Here is a 23,175-nt window from a genome sequence, read left to right on the forward strand (position 1 = left end):
GCTTTATATATATTTTTTTTCATCACGTCCCTTTGGTGACAACACAGGAAATTGGAGCAGGAGAACATTTGCTTGTCCATCAGTTTCCTGTCAGCTAATTATTTCAGTCTGATATTTAAAATAAGTTATCTTCAGCCTTATTATTATTATTATCATCATTATTATTATCTTAAAACAGGTATGTTGGCAGAGCTGAGCAACCAGAATATCCAAACTTAAAAGAGCATAACCAAAAGAAGAAATTTGTTAGTGCTGCTGTGATGATCAGGCTGTCTAAAATGGTAAATTTAGAAGTCAGGTCATTTTATCACTCTGGGGAATTTTGACAAGTTTGTGTTGTCAGCGCAGTTACATCACTGCTGTCCTTTTGTATGTGTGCGCTCCACTGTGTGACAGCAGTGATGTCATGGCTGGCACAGAACAGGGGAACACAAACAGCAGAACAGGCGCTCAGACTTCTGTTGCCCCCTAATGACAGTCGATCCAGCTTTTAAATGGAATCATAGTCTGTTTAATTACAGTAGATAAAATGCTGCAAACTGGTAGAAAAAAAAAACATTAAGCAGTGTACATGTTACTATTAGAAAACTATCTCCAACAGTAAAACAGGCCATTTGAAGATTTACTCAGCGATTTAACTTACACAAGCCGGTCATGTTCAGCATTACCTGAGATAACTGACACATTTGAGAACAAAGTTACATTTGGATAGAAGATTTTTTTTTTTTTTTTTTAAAAGACACATACAAAAACTTCTACATAAAAATTGACAAAAATGAGAGGGAATGTGCATAAAAAGCCAACATAATACATTTCATTTTCTGAGCTAACTAACAATATGTGGGGCTGATGAATGATGGCTGAGTCTTCACTTTATTTTCTAGTTCTCTCCATAAGTGGAAAAGCTTTAATATTCATCCATGTATTACAGTGCCTGAGGGAACGACATTAAATTCACTAAGTACTAGGCAGGTTTAGTTGTCATACATTAGTTTTAGTGTTCAACTGTACTGTTTTAATCCCAAATGTATTCTAGCTATGCAAGATTTTTCTTTTTTTTTTTATCCAACTAAGCCACAGCAGCACATTAGTGCTACCTCACTGTACTGTTTATGTCCCCTGATCCACAGTCACTTTTGGGCAGTAACACAGAAGTAGTTTATACTACAAAGTAGCTGTGTCCATGTGGAGACGATGAAGAGTTGTAAGTTTAAATGTTTCCTGTGATCCGTCTGTCAGTCTTACACATTTGGAGCCAATCCTCTTTGAATCAGTTCAGATGTCATTGTAGCAGAAACTAAAGTGTCCCCTTAACCACAGTACACAAGTCTCCCTCACACAGATGTGGTCTCGGCCCACAGCGGAGCCCTCTGTGGGTTGTTCCGATCCTGCTTTTTCTCCTCTTCCCGCCGCTTTTGTTCCTGTAGGTAACGCTTCACGTGCTGAATGGTCTGGAAAGTGAGCACTGTGCCAGCAATGTACAGAATGGCGGTGATGAGTCCGAACAGAGCCACAGCTGCATCGGCCCCACTCACGTTACAGTTCATCCAGGTGTAGCCGTTCCGCGAATACAGAATCTCCCGCTGCTTGCACACATCTGTGGAGTTGACTTTGATCATGAAGTGCAGGTAGAGGCCGACAGCCACCACATACACCACTGCGCCCACCGCCTGAAAGACCAGCGCTCCAAACAGGAGCTTTCGCGACATCCGGTGGGGGGGTTTGTTCCCAGACACCACAAACAGCAGTGAGACTATTCCAAAGGTGAGGCTGAAGGGGATGCCGCCATAGATGCTTGGTGCCCTCATTTGGTTATACTGCATGTCTAGTTCTCGTAGCTTCTGCAGCTCAGTACCCTCAAAGTTGATGTTGGAGTTGAGGTTGAAGCCGCCCATGCTGGCTGCCGAGGACATTCCCGACGTAACCATCTGAGCTGCGACCACACAGATGAGGACCAGGGCGTTGGTCAGCACAGCGCAGATCAGGATGATACCTTTGTCAGCACACAGAACAGGCATTTGAGTTCATTTTACAGAAAAATCAATCTTTCATACTTGCTTTTATTCTTCTTCTTACTTGTACTTCTAGTTATTGACATTTGAACTTTTTAGCTTCCTGATTTTTTCTCCCGAGTACTGAAATTTTTGATCTAAAATCAATAAGCTGTTATGCATCAAATGGGCTTCAGAGAACTATAATGGTGGCACTTAGGTCTCAAGTCAAATAAAGTCTAACTTCAGCTGTACATTTGAGGTCTTTATTAGTGTTCTCACAGGAGAAAACTAATCTGTGAGGCTCTGATTTCAAGTTCCCAGCTTCCCAGAATAGTGTTCCTCTGCCTAACCTCTGAAAACAAAGTTGAGTAAACACATGAAAACCGGTCAGTGCAGTTTTCATAGAAAGAATGAAGTACACTGAAACTCAAGGCCGCCATTAGACGCTACAGTTTTATTTCACACATACAGTACTGTGCAGAGCTCTTGAGCAACTCCTCATTTCGTCATACTTTGCTTCCAAGAAGCCAGACTTTCTCTGAATGTTTAACCTGGCATCCACATACGTGGACATCACACTTTGGGTTGTCTCGACCAAAATACTAAATTTTGCTCTACAAGGGCCTGATATCCACATACGGGGACGTTATACTATGAATGTCCTGATATGTGGATCTCATTTTTCTCAGAAAAAAAAAAAAAAATCACGTCATTCTTTGTTCAGGTCTTAGGAGGTTAAAGTGCTCTTGGGCAATAGTTTCCAGGGGCTTTCGGAAAGTATTTCAAAGTTGTTGGTTTTGGGGGTGGGGGGGTTAAGTTGGACATTAACATACCACAGGAATGCTTTTTATAGAAAGAAACCATTTCTTTAGTTCAATCTATTACAAATTTGGTTACAATTTTACAGACATATAATAGTATATAATAGTATATAATAGTCAATATTTGTGCTCAACAAAATATTGACTTTCAAGCTCATTAGATTTGTACAAACTGGTTTCGTCTTATATACTGTATTTCCATATACACTTCTGGACATGTTTCAATAAATCACTGTTGTTTTTTCCAAGCAAACTATAAAGAGTTGAGGCTTTTGCACAGTACTGGACATCCTGACCTACCTCTTCTGGAGCAAATGTAGTTCCATTTGGAGTCACTGTGATTCACTCGTTCCCGTGCATGACTTGGATGTGAGTCAGCTTCTCGGGGGTAATATGGGGGTGATGAGGAGGACCTGAAAAAGATAACAATGAAGGAAATCATCAACCAACTAATCTGAAACACTGACAGAAAGGCCAATGAGACAGGAACATGTGTTTTTAGCCTTTTTCCGCCTGAGTCCATTTTTCAGACATTTTAAATGTCATAACAAAATTATAAACATGGTTAACTGCAGAAATAGAATATTTTCCCTACTGACAAAATGAATTTAAAACAAGGTGCTTTTAATGCTGTTTTGGAGCTTTCAACAGACCTTTCTACAGCATGTAGTTTCCTCATTTAATTTAATTTCAATTCAGTTTTATTTATACACCCCCAATTCACAACAACAGTTGCTCCAAAGTGCTTTATATTGTTAGGTAGACCCTACAATAATACATGCAGAGAAAAACGCAACAACCATATGACCCCCCTATGAGAAAGCACTTTGGCGACAGTGGGAAGGAAAACTCCCTTTTAATAGGAAGAAACTTTGAGCAGAACTAGACTCAGGGATGTCAGCCAGGTACCAAATTTCCTTCCGAGCTGCTTCTGAGAACAAGACTAATTGTTAATAATTATTGTTATTTTTTAATAGTCTCCAAGTATAACAATAATATAAATCTTTTCTATACTAAAATAGAGTGAATCACAATTTGACAACTACTGTGAAAAGGCAGTAATTAGAAAGATAAGTGAGAAACAATGGTAAAACACATCACAGCAGCCCTGCCCTGCAGCCTGGATCCTCACCAGTTTGCCTACAGAGCAAACCGGTCCACAGAAGACGCTGTAGCCACAGCACTCCATGCTGCCGTAACACAACTGGAAGAGCATGGGAGCTATGTGCGAATGCTTTTCGTGGATTACTGCTCAGCTTTTAACGTCATCCTTCCACACAAACTGGTGGCCAAGCTATAAGACCTGGGGCTTCTTTACAACACCTGCATGTGGATCAACAGCTTCCTCTCGGGCCGTAGACAGAGAGTCAGAGTTGGCCATCACACATCCTCAGCCCTAAATCTCAGCACTGGCTCACCCCAGGGCTGTGTGCTTAGTCCACTGCTCTACTCTCTCTACACACACGACTGCACTCCTCTCCACCAGAGCAACCTCTTTGTGAAATTTGCAGACGACACCACCGTGGTGGGGCTCATTTCCAGGGATGACGAGTCTGCATACAGAGACAAGGTGGAGCAGCTGTCATTATCGTGTAAGGCCAATAACCTCCTCCTCAACACTTCAAAAACCAAAGAACTCATAATAGACTTCAGAAGGAAAAAGGCAGAGACCCAACCACTATTCATTAATAGGGACTGTGTAGAAAGGGTGGCAAGCTTCCGCTTCCTGGGAGTCAACATAGAGGAGAACCTTTCCTGGAGTGCGAACACCTCCGAGCTGCTGAGAAAGGCCCAACAGAGACTGTACTTCCTGAGAATTCTCAGAAGGAATAACATCATACAGAGACTGCTGGTGTCCTTCTACAGAGCCACCATTGAGAGTGTTCTAACCTGTTGCATATGCATCTGGTACACTAGCTGCACAGTGGCTCAGAGGAAAGCACTCCAAGGGATCATTAACACCGCCCAAAAGATCACTGGCTGCCCTTTCCCCACACTGGAAGATTTACACCCGCTGTCTTAAAAAAGCCCAAAACATCATAAAAGACACCTCACATCCTGGCCACTCCCTGTTTGAACTGTTGCCCTCAGGCAGACGGTACAGAGCAATCAGTGTAAGGACTAATAGGCTCAAACAGCTTTTATCCAACTGCAACAAAAAAAAAAAAAAATACTGCTACAAAAAAAATGCCAATCACGCCACTCTTGTATTAATCTGTGTGCTGACTGAAGCATGTATGTGGGAATGTATGTGAATGTTTGTTGATACTTCTTATTAGCACTTTAAGTATTCCATTTATTTTATTATTGAATTTTGTTTTATTTATATGTTGATATCGTTAGGGATGATGCAATGATCGGGGACCATTTTTAATTTCGTTGTACCTGTGACAATGACAATAAAGATTCTGAAAACAAGTCCTGATACACTGCCAAATATGAACTCTGGATTCAGTACTGGAATTCAGATTTTTATGGCACCAGTGGACAAAGTACTCAGAAAAAAAAAAAAGGAACAAAGCAATATAACAATAATGAATTACAAGTCAGTGTTCCTCTGAAAACCTTACATCTCTGAGGCTTGAACCATGAGTAAATTGGGGATTGCTTTACTAATACAATAATATACTGTAATGAAACCAGCAAGTGAGAATTGAGAGCAGCATTGGGTTGTACTCTGATGTAACCAGAAGCAAAAGATTCATCAATTATAACAAGACTGCAAACTCTAACTCACAGTAGAGCCCATAGGGATTAATAAAGTCTGGTCCATGACCAAAAGAAAAATTCTTTCAAGTTCTTGGACTGGGCTCAACAAAGTTTGGAAAAGTGGGTTAAAGTCATTTTAAACAAAACGTTTCCAAACTTCAGAATGAACACGTCTAAGCTTGTCCAGTTTCCTATTAAGGTCAGTTTGAATGTTTCTGAGCTGGTTATAAAAAAAACAACAACAAAAAAAAACAAAAACGTTTTTATGATTTTTTTTGTTGTTGTTAAATATTTGTGCAGACGTACAACAAAATATCAATCCTCTGTTGCTTCTGGGGCTCCCCTTGCCACATTCATAGTGGTAGAAGTAGAAAAGACTGAGGGCAGCTGCAACTTTTTCTACAGTGTCCTTCATTACTCACAGGCTACATGTTATCTTTTGATGAAAAGACATGTAAATAATTGTGCTAACAGTACAGCTTACATTTTTTCACTAATAAGGACAAGACTACAACATTCATTTTGACGCAAGAAGTCTGAGGGTCACAATTGTAACGCTTAACCCCCCCAAAAAAAACAAACATTAAACAAGTGAATAATCAAATTATTACAATAACATCTCATAATTTAATTTAAATGGACATCTTTACATGTCTATTCAAAAGCAAAAGAGTCAAAGGGATATTTTCTGTCTGTACAAATACAAGAATTATTATGAAAATGTCTTTTTTTTTGTTTAAGAATTTCCCAAGTGCTGTTAAAAAGAGCAAGGAATTTTGAAAGAGTTTTTCCAAACATCCTGGTTTTATTTGGAACACTTGCAATATTTTAAATAGAAATACAGAAAGATTTATTTCACAAAAATACAAAACGTACCAGGATCAAAATTATTAGCTCCCCTTGGTACTATCAGTCATTTCAGTCATTTCCTTTTTGCTAGATAACAGCATGCAGTTGTTTGTAGTAGTCTAAGGAGCTTGGAAAGAAAAGCATCTGGACTTCTTTAAGTTGCTTGAAGACGTTTCACCTCTCATCCGAGAAGCTTCTTCAGTCTGCTGAGCCATCCCAGCTCATTCTTTATTGGTGAATCTCTCAAGCTCTTCCAGATTTGTTGGTCTTCAGTTCACCACACAGATTTTCAATTAGATTCAACTCAGGGCTTTATGCAGGCCAGTCAGTAACATTCACTTGAGTCTTCCGGAGGTAGATCTTCACAGTAGTGGGTCGATGTTGTGTTAGAGAACAAAGCCACGACCCAGATCCAGTTTTGTTGATGTTTGAGGATTTCTTTGGAAATTTTCATTATATCCTTCTTTCCTCATGATTCCTTCCACCTTGACTAGACTCCCAGTTCCAGATGCACCGAAGCATCCCCACAGCTTAACACTTGCACCACTGTGATTCTTTGGGTTTTATGCCATCTTTATCTTTCTTTCATCAGGTTTCCCCAGCATACTTCAGTCTGGCTTAAAGGTGTATCTTCTGCAGAAGTTTAGTTTTTCTTGATCTGCAACCTGCCAGTCCATTCCGCTGCAGGGTTCTACTGATCGTCTTCTTTGAGCTTAAAATTCCCAGCTTGGTCTTTACTAGTCTTTTACTAGTGTTGGCAGTTGTTCCGAGCCCTTCACACAGATCTCTCACTATTTTTTCTTCCAGAGTCTTTGAAGTCACTCACTTCATACCTCTGCCAGGCTTGTTCTGTACTGTGTGGCTCTCTCTGAATTTCATATTTTTCACTGCATTCTTGACACTTGGAAACACTGTGATAACTTTGTAAATCCATCTGCTCCTTACTGAACATTCACTTTTTTCCCCTCAAGTTTAAACTGATTTCTTTTGTTTTTTGCACTATGCTTACAACTCACACTCTGGCTGAAGTTTAAAGTGGACAGTAAGTCTCAGTTTTAATGATTTTATATGTTTTGAGAATTATACAGTTAAAGCACATCATTGCACAGCAGAGGTTTGTGCTGCAGTTCAAAGGTCAGTGTTTCAGGGGGCAAACAATATTGACCCTGGTTATTGTTGTTTTGTTTCTTGAGATAATTATGTGACCGTGTGTCACAAATAGGTATAATCTATGCTTTCTCAAGAAATCTAGTATGTTTAAAAATGCTGTGTTGAAAATTCACTCCATTAAAAAAAAAAAAAACACTGATAGAGGAGGGTTAATAATGTTATCCTCATCTGTATGTTATATTGCTTGATAAATATGGAGCGAGAGTGACATTTATTTTGTGTATGTCAGTATGTAGGCTGATACTGTTTTAACACATGTAAAACGTGATGTTTGATACAAACAAGTATTTTAATTTTTAAATGTCAATACAGACAAACAAGGTGTCCCTGATATGCCGTCCATGTTTACAATCTTTTACCCAGCAACACCTATGTCAACATGGTTATTCTCTAAAGTACTACTGATGGAGATTTAAATCCAGATTTAGGGAGGAAAAAAACACTGTGCATTCAAAAAGCATCTCCCTTATCTGAAAACTTGTTTTGTCCTTGGGAATTTCTGCAGAAATGAAGTACCTGCGCTTCTTCCACGGTCAGAGAGAATCCTAATGAGGGTGTGCGGAATAAGTGTATTTAGTTTCTGATCTGAGGAATTACATGGTGAGACAACTGCCCCAGTCGCCCTCACTTCACAGTCTGGGTTTAAAACAACGGTGAACGCAGTGCGCACCTGTTGGATGGTGTTGACCGGTCGCCATTGTGCTGCCGGTGGTCTCCGTTCCTCTCCCGGTGCCCCCGGTTTGATCGCGGCTGCTGGCTCATTCCTGCTGACGGAAAGTGGCACACTTAAACACAAAAACGACGTTTGAAAAGCACGAAAACTGTCCCGCATACTACAGGATGAAACGTATGACTCTAGAGGTTTTTATTTATCTTCTTTAACAGGAAAAAGAAAAGAACAAAAAGAAAACGCTTTAATGTTTTAGCTCCTGTTGGCATGGAAATATAGCCTACAACTGACGTAGAGTCCCCCCAAAGTGAAAATTATGAAAACTAGGCTGAGAAAGCGTGTAATTTTACATGAAAGCTTAAATTTCCCGTCAAGCACCCGAAGAGCAGGTACTACTTCCAAACCAAAGCCAAGCTTGTGCGATACGTCAGCAAAGTAGCCAAAATGTCTGATTCAATTAGCGTTATCAAAGACAAACTTACTGTAATGTCGATAAAAAACACTTCAGACTGAAACAGCATTACTGAATCCAAATATAGTTATTCTGTCTGCTGTCAGAATCCAGGTAGCAACAACTCCACCCTACGAGGCGGAAGAGGAACTAACAGGTGAACAGAAGAGTTTCTGGTATGAGGTCAAAGCTACTACGAGCTTCGTGCGCCGTCAGTCCCGTCTCTCACGCCACAGAAGCCTCTGTTTACTCACTGTTTGAGGGGGTGTTGTTGGCCTTTCATTACCAGCACGCTGCAGCGGTGACGTCGAGCGGCACACCATTGGCCAAAAGCTGTCGTCTCCATCTACGTGTACGTACGTAGATCTGCCAGAAGGGGGCACTAAACGATCTGTTTTTACACTGCACAAGATATCAGACTATACATTATAATGCACAAAAAAGAAATAAAGGCACTTTTGCAACAGTTATTTACACAGTTTGAATTAAGCGTAGACTATGTGGGCAATTTAACTTTGCTTACCATTTAAAAATATCACTGTGTTCTCACACACCATTGTTTTCATCATCTTTTAGTAATAAAACATTTAAAAATAAATAGAAAATCAGAAAGTGTCATATTGTGGCCCTAAAATGTGGTGTGTGCGTTCTGATTTCTTGATTTTTCTCCTAATATCTTCATTTTACACCTAAAATAATAATTCAAACTTTAGCATTTATTGTTTCAGGCTTTGACACGGGTATAACCTTAGTACGAGGTTTCAAGAATGATCATCAAGCACCAATGAAGCTCTAACTCAGTTGCATTTCCAGCTGAGCAAGTGTGAAAGAATTCAAAGAATTTAGTTAGTGGCCAGAGGACTGTTTTTAACACAGTGTTGTCTCTGAATTTGCCTCACCTGCTGTAATTGAATTGAAAGCCTTGACAACCTCTTTTCATATCTTAATAATAGGATGCTTTTTATCACACATGATTGAGTATCACATACACGCACACACTCAGACACACATCTTCTTTATGCACCATTTTCTATTTGTGGTTTGTTTAGTTTTTGTCTAATTGTTTGGTTTTATCATGTTTTCTGTCCTGCATTTTCATTTTCAGCATGAAAGGGTTCAGTGGCCAGCTACATGCTGACAGCACCAGGTCATTTTTCATAGGCCTGAAGGTCATCCAGGTTCCCATATGAACAAAGCCTCAATTAGTCATGGTAAGATGGCTGTTTTGAATCACAGTTTCAAAACATCTGCACTTCATATGATTGAACAGTGTCCACATGTCCGTATCAAGAATACCAATTTTGCAGCAGTGCGTGAGTTGATGCTGGTGGAGCAGTTTCAGAGTTTTTCCTAATATACAGTGTTGGGAAGGTTACTTTTAAAATGTATTCCATTACAGAATACAGAATACATGCCCCAAAATGTATTCTGTAACGTATTCAGTTACGTTACTCAATGACAGTAACGTATTCTGAATACTTTGGATTTCTTAATATATTATCATGCTTTTTACAACAACATGAATGTCCTATTGCTGTGTGATTTATTAGTATTACTGAAGATCCGCGACTCCGAACTGTAGTAAAGGGACCTCTGACTAATACGGCGGGGTCCCTGTCGGCTCGTAGCCGAAAAATAGCTTTACTTTGTTGTCTGGGTCAACTTTTCTTGCGAGAGACAGAGAGAGGCGTTGAAAGACTGCTGCAACGGAGCTTATTGTTTCAGAGGAAAACACGAACACGGTGTACAGTCGAGTCTTAACAGCTTACTTACAACTGGGCTCGTCAGGCACTCTTCTTGGCTGCAGTGGTTATTATTATATTTACATGCTTCCAGCTCCCGTTTTTCCTCGACGACAGCTCGTACCTTTTTCTCCCTCCTCGCGCTCACAGACACATAACGTGTATGGCAGTCCATTCTCCCTGCAGCACGGACTACACTGCCCATGATGCTACATTCTTTAGAGCTATGCTTGTAGCATTCTGCCTGTTAGCTTAGCACAACAACAACAACAACGAAAAGGCGCTCTCTCGCCCAGGAAACACACAGTCGCAGAGAGAGAGAGAGCGTCGCCCTGTAACCATGGCAACCGTAACGCTGCCGCCTGGAACTACAGAACGTAGCTGTCAAACAAAACCCAAACAGTCCTGACCCGCGACAGAATGAAACAGGAAAGTACTGCAGTGTATTCCATTTATTTCAACAAAGTAACTGTATTCTGAATACCACCTTTTTAAACGGTAACTGTAACGGAATACAGTTACTCATATTTTGTATTCTAAATACATAACGGCGGTACATGTATTCCGTTACTCCCCAACACTGCTAATATATATAAGTAGCTTTATCAAGCATGACATCAGATTCCCCTGAAAAGGCAGTTAACAAATCTGCTTCCACGTGCAAAAGAACCAGATGAAAGTTTTAACTCTTTATCTCCACAGGGAGTGTCAATAACAGGGAAGACTGGATCAACACACAATTACTATCCTGCATGATTGTAGTGATTCACAGTTTCTCATTTTTTCCAGTGTCTTGCCTCTGAGTTGGTGTCATGTTTGCTTGTGAAACAGGTGGAGTAGTGACAGGTCATGGAAAGAACAGAGTCAGACCCAGCTGCTGGCACATTTAGTAGCTGTTTATAATGCATTTCCAGTGAAATACATTCATTTCATCATGGGTGTGACAGCCCTTTGCCTTGGCCAGGCCTTCTGTGTTTTCCTCTGTTCCTTTGTGTTGTCTTGCAGGTTCCTGGTAGGCGGGGTTAATCAGTGTAACTGGGAACAACTGGCCAGTCTCCCTGGAGCACTTGTGAGCTGGGTGCTCTTGACTTTTTTCTTCATTGAAGCCAGTAACAGGGTATTTGTTTGGTTGGCTTTGCCTTGATTGTTTAAGGTTTTATATTTTACAACACTAATAATACTTATAATCAGTGTTGGTCAAGTTACTTGAAAAAAGTCATTAGTAACTAATTGCTGATTACTTCCCCAAAAAAGTAATCCTGTTACTTTACTGATTACTTATTTTCAAAAGTAATTAATTACTTAGTTACTTAATTACTTTTTAAAAACACAATTTACAACCTGAATAGGTGATAAAGCAATAGATGTTTCAGCCCAATTCTACTTTTTCTACATAATCCATCATACAAAAAGGTAATCAAATGGAAAAGACCCTTTTTAAAACTTGTTTTATTAGTTTTAATCTTTTAACTTTATGCATCAAGCAAAAATTTAATTATATGCAACATTCTCTGACTGGAAGAAATTTGTTTAATATTTAAACCTATTTTCTGCACATTCCAGCACATAAAATATATATTTTTTGTGTTTACACTCACTCTTTCAAATGGATGTAAAAGTAAAACACAGCAGAAAATAAATAAAGTCAAAGACTAGCGGTCCTTTTGCTCTATTTTCACCTGTAAAGTAGGAGTGGGGTAGGCGGAGGTTTAGCCTTACCCAAACAAAGAAGACTAGAATAGAATAGAATAGAATCAATTCCTTGGGGAGGTCCCCTTAGGGAGATTATGTTTCAGAAATTGACTATGCAATTGTATATGATGACTGCTTATGGGCTAAAAAGCAGAACCTGCAAAATAACCTAAATTTAGTTTAGAGGGAAACAAACAGGGGCAAGTGTAATATTTATAAAAGTGTGACCTAAATGCTAAATTTACTGTTCTTATATGGTGCTTTTCTACTCCATGAGCACTCAAAGCACTTTGAAAAACTTACCTCATTTGCACAAGCACTTTTGTCTACACACATTCATTCATGCACTGGAGAGCAAGTTAGGGGTTAGTTTCTGGCCCAAGGATATTTGGCATGTAGACTAGAGCAGACAGGGATCGAACCACCTTAAGGTTAGTAAGTAACCTTCTCTACCACCTGAGTGCAGGGGCAGATCTAGAAGGGTAGCATGGGGTGGCAAGTGCCACTGGCACACATAATTTGTGCGCCATCTTATTGTTCTCTCATTTTAGTTTGAGTAATATTTTTAAATGGTTGTATAAAATTTAAAAAAAAAACGGGAGGTTGTATTGGCTGCATTTCTGGATAAATAGTTATACATGTTCACAAAATGTGTGCATAAGTTTTCGAAATGTACAATTTGTATTTGCATTTCAAGTTATAAAAATAATTTACTCAACATATCTGTGTGTGTATGTGTGTGTGTGTGTGGGGGGGGGGGTTACAGAAAAAAAAAACTACTACTGGGATTTTAAGTTTTTTGTGTGATTTCAGATTCGTTGTGTTAATACAGTATGTCAATGAAAGAACAAGTAAATTCACACACGTGAGGTTGAGCTTAAAAGAATGATACGAAGGCAAGGGGAAAAAATAAAATGAAACAAGTGAAATACAAATGTAAAATCAAAAGGAGTCAAAAATGGACAGTTATATTTTGGACCTGAGAGGGTTAATCCAACAAATCGTGAAAAATTAGGTTTACATTTTTATTCATGACTGTACAGATTTCTGAAATTTTGTGTAAGTTAAGCAACAATCTGTTTTTTTTCTAACAAAAAACAGTGAAAGTTAGACTTGTGTTTGTAAATAAACCGCCCCATGTTGTGTAGCTTTCTGGATTTTATACTTATTGGGCTACATGTTTATTTATTATACCGGCTATACAGCACATAACATCGCATGTTTTATGCAACTAAAGTGTTTAATTATGTTGGCTACAGAAAATAATTGAGTTATAGACTATATTTATATGAAAAAAAAACACGTGTATACTTACTGCATTTGAATCATTTTAACCATATGTAACAAGCTGCATATGTGTTTGGTAAAAAAAAAAAAAAGGCTTTGATTTTGCCACCCCATTTGATTTCTTTGCCACCCTCATGCCACCCTAAGAAAATTTCTCTGGGTCCGCCCCTGCCTGAGTGACAAACACTGGAATTTTAAATGAGGAGGAATAAGCAATGCATCTACAAAGGAATCATAGCACTTCACTACTTGTTTTTCATACATTAGTTTGTGTTGCTCCTGACAGAATGCTGGTTATTGCTGAAGCATACTGGCTGGGACTTTGTGTAAAAATTATAGTAGATATTTTAGTACATGACCCTGCCATTGCCTTGTCATAATAGGTTGTCCTGTGCAGTATAACTGCTTCACATCCTACTGACCTCATGAATGCAAACTTAATTATACAGAACCGTGAATGTACTTTTACCAATAAATGTAGTTCATAGTCTAGATTTAGAAAGCCTGTAAAGATCTATGTTCTTTATGCAGATCTGTTTGTACTAATGGGAAGCAAGGGAACTGAAAAAAAGGAGGGAGGGTGCGGCACTACAACGAGAACGAACAGCTTGCAGTGTTTTGGGTGTATGGGGGCGTGGGCTCGCTCCTGAAATTCAGTTGAATTATTTCCAATTACAGTCAAATGAGAGGCCATGTGTTTGACAGCTAAAGTTAACACAGAAAAAAATATACAGAAAAGGATTGCTTCAAGTTACTACTGCCAAAAATGGTTGCACAAACAACTAAATGATGGCGTATGTTTGGGGGTTTACCGCTTTGAAAATTTAGGCTTTATTTATCGTTAGATTAATAATGACAAATTGTAATCTGTCATATCTTGCTATTCATCTGACGGTGTATTTATCTGATTTTACAACCTGTTAAGGACTAGAGCATTTTTCCTATGAAAAATCTTAGTATTATATGAAGGTGTTATTTTTTGTTTTTTATCAAATATAATATAAACATTACAGCAAATATTATGTTCTTCACAATGAAAACAAATCTTACGTCATTAATTATTATTCTCCGCTCTCTACTTGTTTTCCCCACACAACATAATCTACATGGGCTCTTTAAGAGGCACACTAGAAGTACCGTCTTATATTAGATTCTGTCCTATGTTATTCTAAGGAGGCTCCCAGGCCTCTGGTAGAGGACCCGAGCTTGAAGGACAGACCGCCCGCAGAAGCGAGAGGGGAAGTTTTTTTAATGTACTCCTACTGCACTCTTCTGGAGAGAGATCACAGATGTTGTTCCTGGGATCTGCTGGGGCCTCTCACCTAACAAGCGCTCTAATTACCACTGGGACCGCTTTTAACCTTCACACTCCACATCTTCTCCAGCTTTTCTCTCAACCCTTGGTACTTCTCCAGCTTCTGATGTTCCTTCTCCCTGATGTTGCTGTCATTCAGTGTCACCATGTCTTTCAGTATGGCTCTCTTCCTCTTTGTCTACCACTACTCTGTCCAGGTTATTATATGGGTTTTTTTGCCTGTCCTGGCAGTGTAGCAATCAGAATTATTGTCTGAAGGGCAACAAAAATGCCCAACAGATTTATTTTCCCAAGTGGACTATTACGGTTTTTGCTATACTGGTGCACTTGATTGTCATAGTTTATTAAATGTATTTATTTATTTATCTTTTAATTTGAAGTTATTACAATGAGAATGGACTGGACTGGGAGATGGGAAAGAAAAAGAAGAAAAAAAGAGAAGTTAGGAAAAGAGCTAACAGAAAGAGAGGGAGATAAAAATAGAGGAGAGAAAGAGAGAGAGAAAGAAAAAAGACTGAAAATCTGTTTTATCACCTGCAGAGGACCACTGCAGGGGCAATCGTGCTACCCACCTAGAAAAGGAGAGGAGAGCCCCCGACGGAGGTCACCCAGCAGCCACAGTGCAAAAGCCCCAGGGGGCCTGGTGTGATAGACACCAGGCTCTATGGATCTTGATGGTTCTTCCTCTTGCTCCTCTTCTTTCTCAGGTTTCTTCTGCCTGAGGTATTCACTAAGCACACCATTGATTGGCCATCTTCCTGATGTACTCAAGGATGTTTGTTGTCTAATTCTGGATTGTGATTCCAACACTCCCAAGTCACCAGTTTCCTACCTTCCATTTAGCGTACAGTCTGAGGATGCTGGATTTGAGGTGTGTGGCGGAGGTGTGGTCCTGGGCACGGCTGCAGGGGAGGAGTGGTGCAGTGGGCTCAACGGGGCGGTGCTGGAGATGCCGGTGAGAACAGCTGATGGCGATTTGGACTGATAATGGTTTCCTTCCCTTTTTATAGTGAGACGGAGAGGAGCAGAGGGAGAGGGAGGGAAATCAGCTGGGACTGACAGCTGTCAGACTGTGTTCAGTCATAACGTGGGAAAATTGTAAATAAATGTGGAACCTGGTGATAAAGACCTGTGTGTGTGTGTACCTGTGTATAGTGCATTTCACAGGGTGAAACCCTACATGCATGGTCAAGAGTTTCCTTGTCTTAATGTAAGTAGCCTCTATGTCTTTGTTTGGCCAGCAGGGTACCTGATCACTAACAATGCGTAGGTGCTGATAGCCTGGGAGCCTTATCTTGGCTCACACCAGGGTGGCTTCCAGCGCGGTCGGCTACCCATCTACTCTGGTCTCCTGGGACCACTACCCTTACTACTATTGACCATGAGTGGGCACCCATGGTCAATAGTAGTAAGGGTAGTAGTCTGGGGCCTCCATCTTTCTCTTGCTTGCAAGATAGATATTACAGAAATGTGTGGCATTAGGTCTTCAGTACTCCTGGGGCTGCAGATAGCCCAGATCTCCTGATCCATCTCTATCTGCCTCTGGCTCCTAGATACATAATCACTCATACTTGAAACTCCCTTACACTCTCTTACGCTTTATCTGACACCCACACACCCTTCCTCTCTCTATGTCTCTCTCAGCTCACACACACACACACACACACACACACACACACACACACACACACACACACACACACACACACACACACACACACACACACACACAAAAAAAACATAGGCATGCATCTAAAACATGCATGAACAAATACCTAAAATAATTTCACACAGCAAAAGAGAAAATGAAGGTTCAGTGATGCTTAAAAGGAGATAGTTCTCATTCATTTATATTAAATTTAAAAAGCCGTTGCTTTTTGTTTAAATGCACAATTGAACAAAGGGTGTGGCAAAGTGCACTGCCATAATGATTTGACAAAGGAGGAGATGAGTGTCTGAATGTTCATGTAAAAATATAAAAACACCCAATCCTGCGCTCATCTGTTCAGTATATAAATTGTAGAAGTGCTCTTCAGGTTTAGTATCACAGTCCAGGGAAACTAATCTGACTGTGTTTTGGATAAAGCAAGTGTCTTGTAGTGGAAAGAGACAAATTATGAGGGACATTTCTAAAGGGAAAAAAATCCCACAAACCTTAAAGTGCACTTGAAAAGCTCACACAAGAAGGCTAACATAGCTTACCTTGAGAAGGTAAGGGAGCACGCTCAACCCTCATCCCCAGAAAACAGAAGCTAACCCCAGGCAAGGCAGTGTGATGCATCCCGAGACAACAGGACTGGGATATCTACATAACTGTGTGAGTCAATTGCCTTCAAAAAGTTTATCAATTCACTTGAACCAAAATTACGAACACCCAGTGCTGCAAGAGTTAATAGTCTCATTGGGGCCAAGATATACATTTTATAGTTGCCTGGTATCAATGGTTGTTCATCTGCCTTTATTTATGTATTTATTTATTTATTTAAAGAACCCATAGGTGGGAATGTGAGTTGTCTGTCTCTGCGTGTTAGCCCTGCGACAGACAGGCGACCTGTCTGTCGCAGGGAATGACTGATATTGTCATGGTTCGGCTGTGTGGCAGGCAGGAGAGGACCCAAACGCAAACTCACAGAGACAAAAACGTAAACTCAAAACACAGGCTTCAGCCTCATCTTCGCCTGGCCCAGCCTCAGAGTCTTCGTCCTCGTTTGGTCCAGCTTCGACTTTGGCTTCTGCTCCTCCTGGTCCACAGGCTGGAGCTGCAGCAGGCGAAGCACAGGCTGGAGCTGGACCAGGCGAAGACGTAGACGGAGACACGGAGGCCGCAGCTAGCGTGGGTGAAGACACGGCTGCTGCAAACATGGACGAGGCTGCCGGTGAAGCAGCTGGTGGCTGAACGGGCCCCTCGGACCCTCCAGCGGAGACGAGGAGGTGCTGGCCGGGCTGGGCAGAGCCGCCAGCGGAGACGAGGAGGTGCTGGCCGGGCTGGGCAGAGCCGCCAGCGGAGACGAGTAGGTGCTGGAGGGGTCCTCCTGAACCCCCAGCAGAGACAGATGCAGAGCCAGCAGGTGCAGAGACTTCTGGCTGAGGGGACGCTAACTGTAGCTGCACAGGGCACGCAGTCGGCTTAGGATGCAACGGCTGGGGCTGTGCAGGGCAAACAGTCTGTCCAAAGTTTGTCAGCACCACGCAGTCCTCAGCTGGCGGAGAAAGCTCACAAAGGCTTCCAGCTGAGGTTGGCAGTGTCTGAATGGGTTGCTGAGCGATTAACTCGGCTGGTGACTGAGCTAACTGAACTAGAGACTGAGCTGGTGACCAAACAGGGAACTGGGCTGATAACTGAGCCAATGACTGTGCTGAGGACAGGAGTGCAAGTTGTAGTTGTGGTTGTCGTGATGGTGGAACAGCAGGTAGTTGAACTGGTGACTGAACAGATGACTGACTCTTGGCTGCTCTCCTCCGAGGGACAGGAACGGGTGCTGGGCCTGGCCGAACACCAGTCATCCCCACCCGAGAAACAGATACGGGTGCAGGGACGAGCTGGGCTCTGGCTGCCTTTACCCTGGGGGCCGGTGTAGGTGCAGGAGCTAGCTGGACCTCTGTCGCTCCCACCCGAGGAACTGAGACGGGTGCAGGAGTCGGCAGGGTCACGGCTGACCTCACCCGGGGAACCGGGACAGGAGCAGGCAAAGGCTGGGTGTCCATCAGCCCCACCCGAGGAGCAGGTACGGGTGCCGGGATGAACGGAGCCTTTGCCAGACTGGGGACAGAAGCAGGGACCAGCTGGACCTCAGCCACCCTCTCCTGAGGAACTGATACGGGTGCGAGGGAAAGCTGGGCCTGCGCTGCCCTGGGTACAGGAACTGGAGGTGGAGAGCGAAGCACAGGAACAGTAACAGTCACTGGGTGAACCAAGTTGGTGGAGCCAAACACAGTTTCAGTAAACAGAGACTTATGGTGGGCTGGTTCTCGCAATCCTGCTGTACTTAAGTTGTCCATGACATAATTAGCAGTTTTAGAAAGAGTGAGTTCAAGAGCAGCCACAGGTACAGGAGAACTCACACAAGCAGCGTCTGGATGAGCTGGATGTGAAACAACACTACACACAGTCGTACAGGATGTAGTCCGAGACGTAGTGCACACAGAGTCCGTGAAACCTGGCCGAAAAGCATGGCGCACAGAGTTAAACTGACATGACCAGGGAACAGAAAAGTTAACCTGTGCAACCAGCTCTGCAGTGCTCAAACCAAAATCTTTTGCCAGTCTATGTATAGCAGATGAAACCTTGCGGCTCTTAACCTTAGCAGGCATTGAATACACAGTTTCCAGGAGTCCACGAGAAAAAACAGAAACAGACTCCTGCTTAGCAGGCACGAGAGAAGGTGAGGTTACACAGGTAAAGTCCGAGTTAACACTTTCAAGTTGTGGCACAGAAAAAACCACAGCCTGAGAAACTGATGGAGCAACACTGGGAGTCACAGATACAAGAGCTGGTTTGAAGATTAAACTGTTCACAGCAGAGGAATGGATAATAGTCTCTGTCACCTGGCTCAGGCAGAACGCTAGGAGCAGACGTTAAATCGGCTTGCTCAGCAACACAGGTCTCATTCTCAGTAACTCTTTGAGGAGCTGAGAGAGCAATGGCTGGTTGAGGAGTTGGCTGAGAAATATCAGGGATGTCTAAAGACAAAATAGGCTGGAACATGAAACAGTCACTAGGAGGAGCATTAGCTATTGAACACACAGTTTCAGGGGGCATGTGTTTCTCAGCATGCACTGTTACATCTAGAGCTGATGATACTGATGGTGTGTGGCTGAGCTCAGACTGGGAAACCTCAGAATCCAAAGGCTGAGTAAAACAGTTCTGCGGGGCTACAATGCTGGTAGCAGAATGTAGGAGAGTCTGGTGTGGAATAACAGTCTTAGGTTCAGCTATCTCTACAGGTGACACATTCATATCAGCTAAATCAAAGAAAATACTGGGCACAAAAACACAAAGGTTACTAGCGAGAGCAACCGGTGAATGATCTGACACTGAGGTGCCTCGCTGTATTGTGTCTCTGCAGTCCAAACAAAAGGTGACAGAATTATCCGAGTCAGGTAACACAACGGCGGGGAAAACGGAGCCACTCACAGTAGTGCATAGGTCATGAAGTTCGGGTCCCGAAAACTTGGGCGGAGTGTGTGACGCACAGTCACTCTCTCCCACAGGTGCAGCCCGCTCAGCGGTACTGGCGCGACGGCGGCGTGAACGCCGTTTTCGCCGAGAGGGGGAAGGAGATGAGCCGGGCCGCGAATCCTCCAGCGAACCGGGCTGAACGTCCTCCGACCCCTCACACTGGAGAGGCAGCTCCGGGCGGACGCCTACGGTGGAAACGAGAAAGTCCCGGATGTGGGGGCGCAGTGCGCCGAACAGCCACGGGAGTCCGGACACCATCCGCCGTAGACGGACGGCTACGACCTCCCGGTGTTCGTCTCCTGGCAGCGCCTCCCACTCATGACAGTGGTACTCCACTGTATAGATCAAATCCTCCCGGAGCTCAGCGGAGGGGTTGTGAGTCGCTGGGTCCATGTCGTGGTCGTAGTCTGGCATAAAGTGAAACACAAAAAACAGTACTAAACTTAATCTGGGGAGACTAAAGTACAAGGAGCCACAGGGAAAAATCACACAGCTATGAGGGAGACTACGACACAGAACTGAGGGAGACACAGAACTAAATACACAGAGGGTTAACGAGGGAAGTGGAAGCACATGGGGAACACAGGTGACACCGCTTAATCATAACGAGACACGGCAGGAGTGAACACAACACCGACGGGAGACGGGTAAAGTAAAACAGGAAGTACAGAGGTTCAGATAGGAGGAGAGAGAACACAGACATAACGGGCAGGGGAAACATGGAATAAACACAAAGAGAGACGAGGGCTCATAAATACACAGAGGGGCACACAGGGGGTAAGAGTCACGAAGGGAAAACACTTAGGGAACAACACAACAGGACAACTCAGGAAACATGGCCTAAATAAGGAACGAAATACAAAAATACAAGGAACTAAGAATACTGGGCCCACATGGCCCGGGACCATGACAGATATGATGAAACTGGGATTTTGTTACACTTAATTTTTGCAAACACAACTAAAACTATAACTGAAACTAATCAAAACTAAACTGAAACTAAGGATTTTCAAAAAAATAAAAACTAAACTAAACTAGCAAACAATTGGTAATTAAAAAAACTAATTAAAACTGATATAAAATTGAAAATCTGAAGTCAAAACTAAATAAAAATAAAAACTAATGAAAATTGCAAAACTATTAAAACCCTAGCGGTGGATTACTACACGTATTGTGAACACCACACGGTGTCTCATCTTCTGGTTTAACTAAACTGACGGTTAAGTTCTGTTTTTCTGACTGTTTATCTTTTTTCTCTTGTTTCTTCTTTTTATTTTCATCTCACCTAGCTGCTTCTTCTTTCCAGGCCTAGAAATATTGTAATTCTTGCGTACGTTTTCCTTTCTTTTTTAAGTTTTTTGTTTCTCCTATTTCTTTCAAAAGAGCGTCCTTCAGTTGTGTTAATGCTGAGGGGCTGCATTTTCCTTCCCAAGTGGGACATTTTATTTTCCTAGGATTTCTCCATCTACAAGCACTGATTTGTCCGGCGCCTGGACATTTCTTTTCTAGCCACTGCTCGTCAGCAGTGAGTTTTGTGGGCTGATTCCCCATTATCACAGAACTGCAGAGCCTTCTCTGGTACTAGACTCGGGGGTGGTGGCTGACACGCCCTTCTACTCTGCGCTATTCACGGAGCGGTGTCAGTTTTATGAGATGGAACTCAACCTTTCCCCTTTGTCACCAGTACTTGGGCTTTTTGCAGGAACACAAAGAAAACAATAAAAACAATGGAAGTAGTTCAGCAGCGTGTTGTGCTGTAAAATCAACTTACTTCCAAAACACATATACATACACACAGATAGACATTTGCGCGCGAATTTGTCACGAAGTATTTCACGGCCACTTCTAAACCACTCTAAACACAGTTCCTTGTGGCGAACTTAAACCTTTCTTATTATATCACGCGTTTTTTTCAAACCCTTGCGGCGGGTTAAACCCAAACAGTGTTTTCTCACTCCCAGTCGCCTTTTGCTGGTTATTCAAGTTGTCTTGGCTGGATCCCAACGCCCTGGACCAGAAATGTTCACCGGCCTGAACCCGAATTTACGTCCCAGGTCTTTCACCTCTACCTAGAGAGGGCTGTCGACAGACTTCGGTGCTGGTCAGGATACAGCAGTCAGACCTTGAATTGGAGTCACAGATACGTGTCTGTTGTTTCCATCGCTAAGCTTGAAGGACCAATTTAAATGACAGGGGATTTCTTTAAATCACCCCAGTAATTCTTCAGCTAAGACACCTGAGTTAGAAAGCACAAACACTGCAGTCGTCTTTACACGCGCGGGCAGTGACGCACACTCTGCGATCTGCGTCTGCCTGCGTTATACATGTCTTGTGTGTGTGTGTGTGTGTGTGTGTGTGTGTGTGTGTGTGTGTGTGTGTAAAAATAACAACGTCACTCAGAATGAACAGAATCAGCACAGCACAAGCATGCTCTGCAAAAGCCTACGCTACCTGTCTACTTTGCACAGAGTGTACTCAGAGCAACGGGTTATTTCCCCTTTTCTACATCTGTTCTCTAAAAACAGGAAGTGGTTTAGTAGCTGAATAAGTTCATCACAAAAGTTATTAGGTGAAAAGTTACATAGACATGTAGATTGCTTAGTAAACAGAAAAAGCACATTTCATGAAGCTGATCACATTATACAAAAACAAAAATCCTTTGACAGGGGGGAGTCTTTGAAATTATACAGCCTACACGGCGTCGCTGTAACGTAATCGGCCTACAAATGCGGCCTCCGAAGGATGCGGCCCCTGAATTTGGACACAGCTACGATACCGGAAACTGCTTCTTCTTCTTCGGGGTTTAATGGCAGCTGGCACCCTTGTACGTGCAGTGCTGCCATCTTCTGTTTCAGTCCTTTATTACACTCGTAAATCATACTATTGATTCCTGTGTCTTTCGGGATCTTACAAAGCTTCAAATGACGCATCGACTATTAAATTAGTTGTCGACGATTTTGATAGTCGACGTAATCGTGACTAGTCGACTAATTGTGGCAGCCCTAGTTGTTTTACCATTTAACATGTCTTGTGACTTACAAAAAGCCACTAACCAACATAATAATACATATTACTGGATATAACCAAACAGATTTTTAAGATGTACTGAGTAATGCTTTAAATATGATGATATGTCATGACATCGTGACATTTAAAATGTATAAAATTTTTCATCTGCAGTGAGAGACCACATCAATACTTTCCCAGCTTGCGGCTGTGCATCTACAAACCTGTGTGCAGCTGCCCAAAGCCTGGGTTCACTACTTTTCATACAGACAGTTGGTACCATAACAAGT

At 42.1% G+C, this 23,175-nt stretch overlaps 1 protein-coding gene across 4 annotated transcripts; it reads right to left on the bottom strand.

Annotated features, from left to right (window-relative positions):
* Positions 1-495: 495 nt before the first annotated feature.
* Positions 496-10,757, bottom strand: LOC147309785 (MARVEL domain-containing protein 3). Of its 4 annotated transcripts, XM_086269431.1 has the most exons (5): positions 10,438-10,757; positions 8,919-9,066; positions 8,214-8,307; positions 3,116-3,228; positions 496-1,993 (listed from the first exon to the last, which is right to left on the bottom strand). In XM_086269431.1, exons 3-5 carry the CDS (start codon positions 8,303-8,305, stop codon positions 1,335-1,337), a joined length of 864 nt encoding a protein of 287 aa, XP_086125557.1. In that variant the 5' UTR covers positions 8,306-8,307; positions 8,919-9,066; positions 10,438-10,757; the 3' UTR covers positions 496-1,334. The 4 variants fall into 4 exon arrangements, with proteins under 4 accessions (XP_086125557.1, XP_086125555.1, XP_086125554.1 ...); XM_086269429.1 differs by having other exon boundaries at positions 8,919-10,757; XM_086269428.1 differs by lacking the exons at positions 8,919-9,066; positions 10,438-10,757 and adding an exon at positions 8,696-8,910.
* Between the last annotated feature and the right edge of the window lie 12,418 nt (positions 10,758-23,175).

This window comes from Aulonocara sp. 'chitande type north' Nkhata Bay, linkage group LG17, assembly GCF_057382095.1.
Source record: "Aulonocara sp. 'chitande type north' Nkhata Bay isolate Kocher_YH1m ecotype deep benthic linkage group LG17, A_spYH_male_GT1.1, whole genome shotgun sequence".
In the NCBI taxonomy this organism is placed as follows: domain Eukaryota; kingdom Metazoa; phylum Chordata; class Actinopteri; order Cichliformes; family Cichlidae; genus Aulonocara; species Aulonocara sp. 'chitande type north' Nkhata Bay.